Raw genomic sequence first — 14,359 nt, 5'->3', positions numbered from 1 at the left:
TAAGATTAAAACAAGATCCCTGTTTTCTTGTCTACATCACATAAAACATTTATTTCCAAGCTTCTCATTGAGCCCTTTGTGGAAATGTCCATCTCTCCAACCAGAGTGTGAAATCTTAAAAGGTATAGGCCTGCTTCTACTGTATCACTTGGACGGGGGCTTCAGGGAAGAATTTACTCAATTTAAAGTAGACCACCAGGACTCATTGATATTGTCACATACTGCCAATCTAGATATAGAAACTGTATCTACTCATTGCCTAAGTGGTAGATCTGGTAGATCTGCTTGACTGATTGCATCTTTTCAGGTGTTTTTTTCCCCCTAATGTTTACAACCTCAGGGACTGGGGGTAGCAAAAAGATTTAATCTTGCATGCAAATTCTTACTGATAGCCACTTACAGTATCTCTATGTTGAGGATTCCAAGGCCATCAGTGGGCTGGATGGGACTATGTGTGGTGATCAGCTAATCATGTCTGTCAAGGGCACAAAAAAGGGAATAGTCGTCTAGGAACCACCTATTTGATAGCTCCAGCATAGATTTAAGTGGAAAAAAGTAATTGATCTCTATGAAAGTTTTAGGCTAAGGAACTCTGGCCCGCTACCATTCCTACCTAGTCAGAATACAGTCAAAGTATAAATGAAGAACAAATATTTCCACTGGCAAAATTACTGTTAGTCTCTATTGTTTCCTTTATGGGTCCTATGTTCCTCTTGCTGCCTTAGCTCCTTTGCTTCCTTCTCTCTGTGCCAGTAGTGTGTGCTTGGTAATTAGTGACTTCTGGATATATGACTTAAGAGAGTGGAAATGTGAGACTCAACCTGGGAAGTGAAGAAGGGGTCACCAACCTTCCGCCTTGTTGTCATCCACCAGTGGACAGGCTGTCCTCAGGGTCACTGTGCTGAGTTCTGAGTGCCTCCCCCGCGTATCCACAGCATACAGAGTGAACCTGTAGCACAGCAAGAAAACAGCACTGTGCTGAGACTTCACAGAAGGCCCTGGGAGTTGGAGGGAGAAACACAAAATGATGACACGGGAGTATTGGTCAAAAACTCAGGAATGGGGCCAGGGATTTAGTTCAGTGGCTCCGGTGCCTGCCTTGCAGATGTAAGGTCCCGAGTTCAATCCCCAGTACCAAAAAAACCCCCCCAAATCCCCCCAAAAAGCCTCAGGAATGTTCAAGCTGCAAAATAAATTTTTTAAAAAAGAATGGCAATTATAAAGCATTTATTGAGCACTGAATGCCTGCTGGGCACTTCACCCTTAATTACCTAATTTACAATTTATCAAGCCTAAAAGACTTATTATTAACCACATTTCATCAATGATGATACTGTGCATCTTTCTGTGCATCTTTTCATAGTTACTGAAAGACAGAACAGGGGTTTGAACTCAAGCCATCTAACCCTAGGCCCTAAGAAGTGAGTCTCAATGCTATTTTTTTGTCTGGATACAACTGTTTATATGTTCTCTCATTTGTTCACTCATTCATTCACTCACTCAACAGTACTTACTGAGTGTTAACTATGTGCAATCAATTATTTTAGGTCCTAAGCTTCTAAACGTGAACAAGAAAGTCAAGTTCCTTGCTGGTATAAGACTAATCAAAAAGTAAACAGACAATCAAATAATGAACATGGTGACAGAAGCTTAGGTGTAGTGAGGATGAGGAAAAATGTTACAGGATAATGTGAAAAATATAAATACGGTTGTGGGGGAAGTACCTTTACACAAGGTAGTTGATGAAGGCCTTCTTGAAGAGGGAAATTTTGAGCTGAGATCTGAATAATGAGAAAGAACCAGCAATAGAAGGAAGACCTGGGGGAAGAACATTCTAGGCAAGAAGAAGGTCAGTAAGTGGAAAGGGTTGGAGAAGAAAGGGAACACAGACTGTTGGAGGACTAGACACCGAGTGTGGCTACGGTAAAATGAGGTGAGGCAGAGGACTGGTGGGAACCTTGCAGGCTGTGACAAACAGTCTCAGAATCATTTTAGCCAGAGAACATGTCCCCACCTCCCTATGACATCATCTGAAGCCCAACACTGTGTTGGCAGGAATAGACATAGCCTGTATGCTTTCAGAAAGGGAGACCGGTCATGTAGAGAACTGGTCATGTAGTGGGTTCAGGTCTAATCTAGAGCACGGAATTCTTTCCAGAGCAGGCTCTGTCTACTTGGGGGAGTCTCTGTGCCCAGATGTCTGAGTTTCATAGTTTCTACAAAGTCTAAGGAGGAAGCAGAGAAAACTTTCCAGCGGAGTTAAGAGGCCAGGAACACCTTTTGTACAAATGAATGGCCTGTCCTTGTTGTGCCCTCCTCTTCCATCTGCTTTTAATGGTAGGGACAATAGTGTGGAGTGGCGGGAGGGTTTCCTATGTTAAGAAGAGTTTGAGTTTAGAGCCCCTATTTCCTTTCCTACTTCCTAAGCACCTAATTTAATGTATGTTATAAAATGAGCATGATGCTATGATTGCCAAGTGTCAGAATGGTGAGATCTGACTGACTGTACATATTAAGCACTAAGTAAATATGAGTTGCATATAAATTAATATATGCTGATTTTAATATGTATCAAGCACTGAGCTAAGCAGTTTTGTCCAGATCATCACAGTGAATTCCTCTAAGCAACCCTAAACGGTAGATAGTATTGCTCTATTTTATAACCAGAATCACATAGTAAATTACTAGGATGGTAATGTGAACCTAGGATTGTCCAACTCCAGTGCCCATGCACTAAATCCACTACTGAATTCTGTTCACAGGTCTGCAGATCCCAATTGTACACGTACAATTTCTCAGCTGCACCTGCTAAACACCAACTGTGTTGAGGCAGTTCCACCTCATACATTTTTCTGACCTTATGAAAACACACTAAAATAATCACCTTCATTCCTCCCATCTTTTACAAGAGGAAACTGAAGATAAAAGCATACAAAATCTGTCCAAAGTCACAGATTCAGAAATGAAATAGAGCAGCCTTGGGTGTGTCTTTCCCTAAAACCTGTACTTCTTGCATTCAGCTGCCATTTTCCTGCTTTAGCTGTACTGATCACTGGCTTAGAGGGTGGTATGAGCTTTGATATGCTGTGATCGCATGCCTCAAAAATTATTTTTATAAAAGTTCCCATGCATCAAAACTTCTTAATACAAAAGGAAGAGAGAGTGGCAGAGGAAGGAGCCTGGTCTTGGAGATGTTGACGCTTGCGCACATATTGTAGTTCTATTCCCTTGCTCTGTGAACTGGGGCAAATCGCTTCACCTCTCTGAGCTCATTTCTTTCTCTGTACCAGGCATGTGTGACAGAGAGACTATCACTCACCTCACTGGATCAGTGCAGATGGATAAGAAACGTAAATACTTTTCATAGGGAGTTATCACTGGAAAGCCACACAGAAAGGTTGAGAACAAGATCACAAAATGAAACAAACAAACAAACAACAACAACAACGAACAAAACTCTGGAATGTTGGAGTAGGCAAGAGGCTAAGTAAAGGAACAAGAGCAATTTTGGATAACATCGTGTAGGTGCTTACCATCTACACACCAATTCAGCTAGAAAGTGGCAGAGGCAGTGTCCAGTCCTAGCCTTCAGGTCCAGAGAGTATCCAGCTTGTGTACAGCTATATTGGTGTCATTTAACACATTACTAGTCATGACAGGCAGTCAATAAATATTTTTTAAATGAATGAACTGGACCATACTTCATGACATTTCTCAAGTTTTGTTTCTTCATCAATAAAGTGGGGACAATTTTACAGGTAGCGCATGGCATGGCTATCTCATGGATGACAGGCAGTGATGGAGGAGGATGTGGCTGGTAGCTGCAGATTTTTATACAGGCAATATATACAGCATTTATTTGTGCAAGAACACACATTTTAAAAAATGCTTTCTTGGAATTTAAAGAGAAGGACATACATTTCAACTGAGGGATCCATGGAAGAACAATAATGAGTGTAAAATATGATGGAGCCTCAAAGCCCATAGTCTTGGAATACTGTTTAACAGTGCTTCCCACTGGCCACTTAGGTTTCAGTGGTGCATCTATAAAACAGTTCCTCAATTAGGAGATCCAGGGCCAGCTGTCAGCCTCACCAAGCAGCATGAACAACACCATGCTCATACTAGGGAAGAAGCTGTCTTAGGCTTTTAATTTATAAAATCCTTTCTCCAATAGCAGGCTGAGCATTATTTTGGAAGTCAAGTAACCTTCTGCAAACCTCTGTCTTCTCACTTGTAAAGTAAGGTGGAATTATCCATATCCCTTAAACTGAGGATCAAGTCTCAGTGGTATAGCCATCAATGTTCAATCTTCGCTGCTTAAAATGTTGCTTCCATTTTTGTTATTGTAGCCACCAAACATGTGACTGGAAGCCTCAGAATGGAGGAGACCTTGGGCCACCCTGCCTGAGGTGGGGGTGGAGGAGAAAGAGGAAGATGTCAACCTCACAGGCTTGGGTCAAAAGTCACAAGGCCATGCGCTTTCTGCCTGTCTCAGCTGTAATTGTAGAACTGTTCCAGAGACACATCTGAAAGCTGTTAGGGGATCAGGCTGGGCCTGGAGGGGCTCCTTGTAAGGAGGCGGGAGTACAGCAGCCCTTGATATAGGGAAGGGGAGTGAAGACAGACTGAGAGAGACAGAGACAGATAGACAGATCTATATACCATATGCAAACCTATACTAGAGGGAGGGAGGCAGCGGTGGGGGAGGGAGAGAAAGAGAGAGAGAGAGAGAGAAAGAGAGAGAGAGAAACAGAAATAGTCAGACCTGTCTTTCTCAGAGGATCAAGAAGAGTGTCAGAGGCTCTCTGCTTGGTTCTGCCATCCTCTCTCTGAAGCAAACTGAGGTCCAACAATGATGTGAACTTAAAGTCTTGAGTCATCCTCTAACTTTGAATCTTCATTATGGGTGGCCCATAATGAAAGGAAGTCCCAGAAGAGAACGGGACTTGCATAAGGACCCACTACCAATAAACTCAGAGTGAAGACAATGGCCTTCCTGATTCCTCCTCCAGTGCTCTTTGTATACAACACCATGCCTCTTGTATAGCTGGCTGACCTAGCTCCATGTCTATTTATGGGAAGCTTTTATTATAAATGAGGTGGCTTTAAGGGTAAAGTTGGATAGACTTTCTAGGAACCTGAAGCTTCAGGCTCAAATTATTGCTATTTCTTCCCCTGACCTTGTTTCAGGGAAAATACTTTCCCCAATGTGGCTGGAAGCCTCAGTTTGATTCCCAGCATTTCTATGGACTGTAAAATGTGAGAATTAAGTACCTAAAGTAATTAGTGTATTGAGAAATTAAAATTTTAAAAACTGTGTCGGGAAATGCCTTGTGATGACCACTCACATGCAAGGAATATTTCAATGTTTCCTCATCACTGTCAGGACACTGTCACGCCCATTAGCTTCACCACCCCCAGGACAAAGCTTCTCACTTTCAGGACAAACTTCTCACCTGGGACTCTCAGTTCTGCTCTTTGATACTCATTCATTCAACTGTACGCTCATCACTGAGCCTCAAATAAGCTCTGGTGAAAGGCCCAGGCTTGTCTGTCAGTCTTTGCTTCCTGTGCTGTTTCACAGTAGAGGTGTATCCAACTGCCAATGGTTCCAGAGCTGGATCCCAGCTCTTCATCTCTGCATATGTGTACCCTCTGTCTGCCTGCCTCTTTTTCTGTTGACCCCTCCACCTTGTTCTTGAAGAGCTACATTGCCCTTCTCTTTCACATGATGTACATGTCACAGGGCTAGTTTAATGCCCACTCATTTCTCTCATCCCATGAATCTGTGTCTTTAGAACCAGAACATGGCTCTGCTCATTTCTAAAAATCTATACTTGGTGTAGCAAGACTCAGCAAATACCGGCCAGAATGAGTGACAGACTGAATAGATGACTCAAGTGTTTTATTAGAGTCATTTCCTTTCCCACAAACTAGTTTTTCCATCTGTAAAAATGAACAAGAGATGGTGAGACTTAAGGGTTAAAGAGGAGATTTAAAAAAGCAGAAAAACTAAACATGACTCTGGAATTGGGTGATTTTGTTTAAAATTCTGGTTCTTCATTTATTGGTCATGTGAGGCTTGTTCTAATTTACTCACCTGTTAAATGTGAATCACAATGTTAAGACACACTGTGAAGAGTAGTTGTTGGGAGAAAATATGGTATGCAAAGTGTCCAGCATGATGTGCTAAGCAACCACTGAGCCATCGATATTGATATTTTAACATTATCTTTAATATTACTATTGTACTACTACTCAAGATTCTGACTTCACCCCCACCTGAAGTAAGTGGACCAAGTGGAGAACAGAGGAGGGAGGGTGGAAAGGGAGCCATTGCTGGTCCCATTCAAGACCCCCAGACCTCCTCACAGCAGGGGTGAGCGAATGAAACCGAGAAGTTAATTGGCGGTGAGAGCTTCTCACGGATCTGACAGGGGTAAGAGCGGGGATGGAGCCCCAGAGGCCCACATCAGGCCTAGGTCCCTGAGAGTACAGGAGAATGCTTTTGAAGTCTCTGGGCCAACGCCTGCTCTTCCCCAGCCGCTGCATGATTTAGGCATTCTGGGGAGGCAAAAGTCTCCTTGCTGATTTGAAAGGAAACAGATGTTTCCAGGCCAGAGGCCCTGGTCTTGTAAAATGCTCCTTCCCCCCACTCAGTTTTGGCAAACAACTTCCCATTAGCTCAGGTCCACTCGTCTGCCTCCACCACCATCACTCCCCTCCCTGCTTCCCAGCACAATGTGGCAGTCAGGAGTGGTGGGAAAACACCCAATCCCAGGGCCAGCTCTGAGCCTATCTCTCTGGGTGTTTAGGGACACCTAACTGCTCTGCTGTAAAGAATAAGATCAAGATCACCTCTCAGATCTCTGATAGAGATGGCATTATCCATTCCAGCCCATTCTGCATTAAGCCTATGGCATAGATCATAGATCATCTTGCAAAGCAGACCTCTCTGGGTTTCAGTGTGGACAGCACCAGCCACTGAGAAAGCAGCAACTTAAACACTGAGCCACACTTCTGCGTCTATAAAATGTGGATTCAACCCATCTCATTGGGTTGTAAGGCTTTAATCACAACTCATATTTTAGATTTCTTGTGAACAAAATTGAGTACCGTAGTTTTTCCACTGCAGTACCCAAAGTGCCCAGTGTGGTCTCAGAATAAGTGGGCAATGCTTGTAACAGGCAGTTGGTGGGAGACTGCTAGTTACCCTACGGTTCAAAGACTCAGACTCTTAATCCAGCTCTGCTCAAGTCCTAGAGAGAGCATTCCCAATGTCATGAGCAAAACAACGCAGAAAGCGCAGGGTTAGAGCAGACTCTAGAGTCTGACTGCCCAGGTTAAAATGCTGGTTCTCCAACTCATTGTCTTTATGACTTAAGGCAAGTGACTTAACCTCTCTATTTTTATCTTTAAAGTGTGTATGGTAATATTACCTACTTCAAAGCGACACTGGAGTAATAACGTACTTAAAACAGTGCCTTGTACATAAGCGTTAAATGTTACTCATTTTGTGAAAGATCTAATTATTCATCTCTTCTATAATGGATTTAAAGCAAGCCCCCTTGCGATTCTTTAACATTTCACCTTGATTGTGAGTGTGCTTATAAGTGCTTTGTCTAGCAGAGCACAGTGGAAGAGATTCTCGGACTTACAAATCTGATTTGTACAAAGCAATGTAGCTTCCACTTTGCTCACTGAAACATTCTTGCTTGGAACCCAGCCTCCAATAAGAAATTTGACTGCTCTGAGGCCACTGTGGTATGCGGAAGCCAAGATTCACGTGTAGGGCTTTCCACAGTCCTGCAGCCTCAGCTCCTGACAGATGAGCATGAACCTTTGGATAATTTCAACCCAAGGAGTTAAGCCACTCCAGCGTTGAGTCCTTCAAGTTGAGGTCCTACACTTCATGAAGCAAAGACAGTGAAGCCTGTTGTGTCCAGTCTGAATTTTTGAACCACCTAAACCATGCGTAGAATAAAATGATTGTTTTATGCTACTAAGTTTTGGGGTCATTTGTTAGACCAATGATAGTAACTGTAACAACTTCTAAGCATTGAGAATGGGGTCAGCAAACTATAGCCCATGGGCCAAACCTGGAGCTGCTGTTTCTATAAAGTTGTAAGGGAAAACAGCTACACTCTGTGTGTGTGTGTGTGTGTGTGTGTGTGTGTGTGTGTGTGTGATGTATTTTCTGTGGCTGTTTTCTACTATAGTGGCTGATAGGAATGATTGGACTTTAGAGAAGATCGGGCCTACAAAGCCTAAGATAATTTACTCTCTGGTCTTCTAGAAGAAAGTGTGCAGACCTCAATGGAGAGATTTGGCAGTACTTAAGGAAATAGCTTTTGCTTAGATTATTTCATTTGATCCCAGGGTTAGAAATCTTTCTCATGGTACAGATAGGTTCAGAGAATTCAGGAGACAAGTCCAAGGTCACAGCTCTTCTGACTCCTGGTCTGATGCCACAACTGCCTGATGAAGAACTAGACTTCAGTTTCTGTACTGCCACTCAATGAGCAATGTGTCTTGGGCAAATTCCACCATTTCACAGTCTGAGATTTCAGAACGCTGGACACGGTAGTCTACAGTGGCTGCCAGAATTTAAATGCCCATTCTCCCCTAGCTGGGTGTTGTCTATGAGGAAACATTTCTCTTGCTCTCCTTTAGTCTAGGAGTATCAAACTGGACCTTGAGAATAAGCAGGCAAAGGCTGCTATAGATTCCTGCTCTGGTCCACAGCCCTCCGAACCCCTAGCCCGGGAAACCAACCGTCCAGTTCCCAGCTCAGGCTGACAACCTATGCTTTCTGTCAACATACATACTTAATTTTTAGTGCTGAACACAGAAACGTCATCATGGTAAGTAAGAACTCTGGACAAAGGTAAGGCAGCCTGTGGCTGGACTGTAAACACCAGCTCCCTACGATGGCACTCCCACCAGCCCCTCTAGCTACAGGCGTTAACAAGGGCGGGAGCAGAAGAGTGAGAATTCGGCAGGGAGAGCTTGGGGTAAGGCCAGCTCTGGAGATCACCACTGGCATGAAGATAGGGTCCAGGTGACAGCAGTCTGGAATCAGTTTGAGGATCAGGGCTCTGACTGCCACGGTCTCCAGAATTCACTGGCATGCCCATACTGCTCTAAAATTCACAGTACCACAAATACTAGAACTCAGAAATAAATGATTCCTATTAAGAGGCTTTATAAAACCTGACATCTTTGCATGTGAAAAATGTTCCGAGCATGAATAGAAGGAAACTTCCCCAATATGAAAAACAGCCATCTATAGAAAATCCACAACTAATATAATTAGTAGTAAAGGACTGAGAAATTTCCACCTAAGATCAGATTGGTAAAAAGACAAAGATGCCAACCTTCACCATTTCTGTTTAATATTGTTTTGAAGGTTCTAGATGTGGTAATTAAGCAAGAAAAGAAATAAAAGGCACCCAGCTTAAGAATAATATAAAGCATTTTTCTGTGCAAATACCTAAAAGTATGTATAAATGTATACAAAATAACAAGGGAATCCCTTAAAGAATAAATATTTAAAAAGAAGTTCAGTGAGGCTATAAAAATTTATGTACAAAAATCAATTGTACAAGGTGTGACCACAAAAGACAATGGGTTGTCTAAATTTTTTAAATTTATTACAGTAAAGACACATTGCCATTAATCCCCCTCAAGCTTCCCACACCCACATACATTTTGCATGCACTTTATCCCATTACCCTGCCATATTCAGAAGCAGTTCTACAAGTCCTCTTTTGTGCATGTCTTTAGTTATGCTGCTGTGGCTGCTTCAATATTCTGAACTGATTCAAAACATTTACCTTCCACAGTCATTTTGAATTTGGGGAAGAGCCAGAAGTCACATGTTGCTACATCCACTGAATAAGGTGGATGAAGACACACCATAATGTTTTTATTGGACAGAAATTGCCATAAATATTTGATTGATGTGGTGTGATTAAAAAATATGGTTAATGTTTAAAATTTTTTAAAAATTACAGTGAAAGGTACATTGCCATTAAGCTCCCTCAAAATACTCAAAATATTCCCCATTGCTTCAAACACACTTATCCCATTTTTCTTGGCAATGTGTCTTTTACTGTAATAATTTAAAAAAAATTTATACATATCTTTTGTTCCACTCATTGTATTTCTATATAGTGACAATGAGAGATCATAAAATAAATTTAAGAAATTATTCCATTTATAGTAGCATCAAAAATAAAACAAACATTTAGGAATATATTTAACAAAATAAAAATTAAGGCAATTAAAATTTTTAAACCAAATATAAAACTGTCCAAGTCTTTACTGTCAGCCAGGATTGCCACTGCACAGTTTAATTTTCTTATCTGAATTCATGTATATCAAAGTATACTTCAGAGGGGAAATATTTATTTTTTTCCTTAAATCCTTTTATTGGTAGATTTTAGGTATACAATACATTTACATTTATCATTGGGTGCTTGTACCTGTACATGATGTATCTTGGTTCTTATTTTTTTCCCATTACCTGTGTGCCCTTCACCCCTCCACCCTTCCCTATTTACATAGACTTCGTTTCCATATTTTTTCTTTTCACATAAGTTTTCCTTTCTCTTCTTTCCTTTCCCCTTCCCCTCCCATCACCCCTACCCCTTTGGACCTTTTCTTCCTATTTCAAATTATCAATTATTCATTTTAATCATTTTAATCCTTATTTACACTTTTAAAGAAACTATAGTTTCAGAGAAACTATCCAGTATTTACACGTGTGTCCTATTTATTTCACTTAAGAGAATGGCCTCAATATGCATCAATTTAGCTATAAATGTCTCTAGTTCCTCGTTCTTTATGGGGGAGTAGTACTCCATTTTATAAAAAAAACCCCACATCTTCTTTATCCAGTTTCCAGTTGATGGGCACTTGGGCTGTTTCCAAGCTTTAGCTATTACAAACTGTCAGAGTGCAAATATTTAAATAAGTAATATATTTTCCCTACAGTTACTTAACAGGGCATTCTTTTATTGTCTATTGTGAGTGAAAACATATAAAGCTGCATTTAACTGAAAAATGCTTGAAATAAGGTTGTAATAGAAATATTTTTTCATTTTTAAAAAGGGGGCCTAAATTGTTTATATTATAATTTTTAACTCACAAAGTAGTATTTGATATTATATTTTTATTACTGTATCATGGTCATTGCATACTGTATTATACTCAGCTTAGATGGCTTTATGAATTTTAATAAATGTTCAGCTGATATTCAAAAAAAATTAAGGCATGTACACTGAAAACTACAAAACACCACTGAAAGAAATTAAAGACCTACATAAATGAAAATATTTCTTATGTTCATGAACTGGAAAATATAATCTTGTTAAAGTAGAAGTACTCCCAAGTCTGTCTATAGATTTAACACAAACTCTATCAAAATCTCTGATGATTTTTTTTTTTGTGGAAATTGGCAAATTCCTCCTAAAATTCACAGTGGAATGCAAGGTATACAAAAATAGACAAATAATCTTGAGAAAGAAAACGAAGCTGGAGTATTTACAATCATGGTTTCAAAACTCACCACAGAGCTACCATAATCAAGACTGTCTGACATTAGTAGAAGTTAGTCAGAGACTGATGGAAAACAATCAGGAGTTCAAAAATAAACCCATATATTTATAAGCAATTGTTTTGACCTAATGTGCCAAGACAGTTCAATGTGAAAACAATTGTCTATCAATAGTCTTTTTATCAAATGGAATCATAGCCACTTGCAAAAAAAAAAAAAAAAAAAAGCAAACAGAAAAAGAAAAGAAAAAAAGCAAAAAGAAAGTTGGACCACTATGTTTATAATAAAAATTAACTCAAAACAGATCAGGGATCTTAATATAAAAGCCATATATATATATAAAAACTCAAAATGGAGCAATGTTCTTAATATAAAAGCTAAAAATATAAAACCCTTAGAAGAGAACATCAGAGAAAATCTGAAAATCTTCACAACCTTGGATAAGGTAATGATTTTCATAGATACAGCACCAAAAGCACAAGAAACTAAAGAAAACATAGATAAATTAGATTTTATAGAAATTAAAAACATTTTTGCATCAAAGAACACAATCAGAATGGAGTGCAGTGGAATGACCCAAATATCAGGAGGCTGAATGAGAAGGATCACAAGTTCAAAACCAGCCTGGGCTACATAATGATACTGCAACTCAAAGAATACATTAAAGAAAGTTAAAAGACAGAAAAAGAGAAATATTTGTAATGCTTATAATTGACTATTGGCTAGTATACAGAATATACATATTATAAACCAAATACAACAATTAAAAAATAAGTAAAAGACTGAATAGACCTTTTCCCCCAGAAGATATACAAATGGCCAATAAGTATATCAAAATTCGTTCACCATCATTAGCCATTAGGGAAATGTAAATCAAAACCACAACTATACACCAATCTATACACAATAAGATGGCTATAATCAAAAAGACACAAAATTTAGCAAGAGTATAGGGAAATTTAAATCCTGCACATTACTGGTAGAAATGCAAGATGTAGCCACACTAGAAAACACTGCAGTCACCGGTTCCTGGTAAAGCTAAACACTGACTATATGACCTAGCAATTTCTCTAGGTATATACTGAAGAAAATTTAAAATATATATCAATAGGAAAACTTGAATGAAAATTTTCACAGCAATGTAATTCATAAAAGCCAAAACACTGGAGTATGACCCAAATACAGGTCAACTGATGAACAGATAAATAAAATGTAGTATATCCATATAATTGAATATTGTTCAGGCATAAAATGATATGAAGTCCTTATTGGAGCTACTATGTCATGGAACCTTGAAAACATACTAAGTGAAAGGATCCAGATGCAAAGGGGGTGTATATTGTATGATTCCATTTACATAAATGTCCACAACAGGCAAATTCCTAGAAACAGAAAGATCAGTGTTTTTCAGGGACAGGGGATAAATGGGAATAGAAATGACCACTAATGGGTTACAGAATTTCTTTGTCAGATGATGAAAATATTCTGACATTGTTTGTGATGGTTGTAGAACTTTACACATATGTGAAACCTAAAGTCCACTGACTTGTACATTTTGCAAAGGTGAATTCCATACTATACGGATTATATCTCAAGGAACAGCTGTATAAATTATAATGAGCAATAGAAAGGCTGGTGTAGCTCACTGGGAATCCCAATGTCAAAAAAGAAAAGAAAAGAAAGAGTGGAGCCTGAGCTTGAGAAAGCACCTCCTGTCTCAACCTGTCCCATATTTCCTCATGTACATAGAAAGGGCTGTTTAAAGGGGAAATGAGAAACCTTAACTGAATAATTGCAGCTTTAGTTTTCTTGTAAAAGTCAGAATTTGAGGATTACGAAGTATTCCAATCCTCATCATGGAGCAGAGACTGGGGAAAGGATTCGAGAGTGGGCAAGCTCCAAGTTTAAATAGCATCTCTGTTGTTTAAAGGCTGTATGACACTGGCTAAGCGTGTTGCCTCCTTTATGCAGTTTCCTCGTCAATAAAATAAACACAGTTCCCTCCCTCTGACTTTCAGAGTTGTGTGGGAGATTCCCTGGAGTAAATAAATTAACTTTCAATACATAATTAGAATTACTGTTCTTAGTAATCCTCATCTGCATTTCCTAGCTCTTTGCTAGACAGAAATACATAACTCTTTTCTATCTAGTGGGGCTTCACCTTGAACTCTGGCATGATTCCAATAGTCCGCACTAGTTTCTTTCTCTGCCAGGAATGCTCTCTCCCCAGCTTCTTCCCTTCCCTTCTTCAAATCTTTGTGGGTAATGGCTCCTTTGAGGTTCCTTTTTCAAATTTCAACTACATCAGAAATGCTACACTTCTAATACCATTTACCCAGCTCTGTTTTTCCTTCAAAACATTTGATTTTCTAATACATTGAATGTTTTCTTGTTTGCTATATTTTCTGCAATTTTTACCCTCACTTGAACACAAAGTTCCTAGGAATAAGGATTTAGTCTGTTTTAGTCACTGTTATAATCCTGGTGACTAAAACTGTCATATCAATCACTTGGGTAAGCCTTTGTCAAACATTTATTGGACATGCACCTACACAGAAATTATATATCCACAGAAAAACTTTTCTGTGAATACATGTTCATAAGTATGTATAATGCATGACATGGTAAAACAGAGCTCCCTGTCAACCTGTACTGAATACGTTAAATGAGTGGAAATTAAGCCTTTATTATGTTGCTCACTAGTATTCTGGGGTTGTTAACTCATCATATTTCGGCCCATCCTGACTTATATATGCCATATTCACAGATGAAAGACAAAGGGAAAAACTGATTCAA

The 14,359-nt window shown here is 39.5% G+C and overlaps 1 protein-coding gene across 10 annotated transcripts in view; it reads right to left on the bottom strand.

Annotated features, from left to right (window-relative positions):
- Nucleotides 1-14,359, bottom strand: part of Astn2 (astrotactin 2) — a 908,742-nt gene that overhangs the window by 13,312 nt on the left and 881,071 nt on the right. For all 10 annotated transcript variants that reach the window (XR_002396623.2, XM_013073675.3, XM_021262171.2 and 7 more), the window contains one exon: nucleotides 849-949. Coding sequence is in view for 8 of the 10 variants with exons in the window: in XM_013073675.3 (XP_012929129.3) it covers nucleotides 849-949 (101 nt within the window). In the remaining 2 variants the exon portion in view is untranslated. Of the gene's footprint in view, nucleotides 1-848; nucleotides 950-14,359 lie in introns of those variants that run through there.

The sequence above is a fragment of the Heterocephalus glaber genome, unplaced genomic scaffold (genome assembly GCF_053883595.1).
Source record: "Heterocephalus glaber isolate CG9 unplaced genomic scaffold, H.glaber_assembly_v1.0 deba00001479, whole genome shotgun sequence".
Lineage (NCBI taxonomy): Eukaryota > Metazoa > Chordata > Mammalia > Rodentia > Bathyergidae > Heterocephalus > Heterocephalus glaber.
This window is presented reverse-complemented; position numbering and strand designations above follow the sequence as displayed.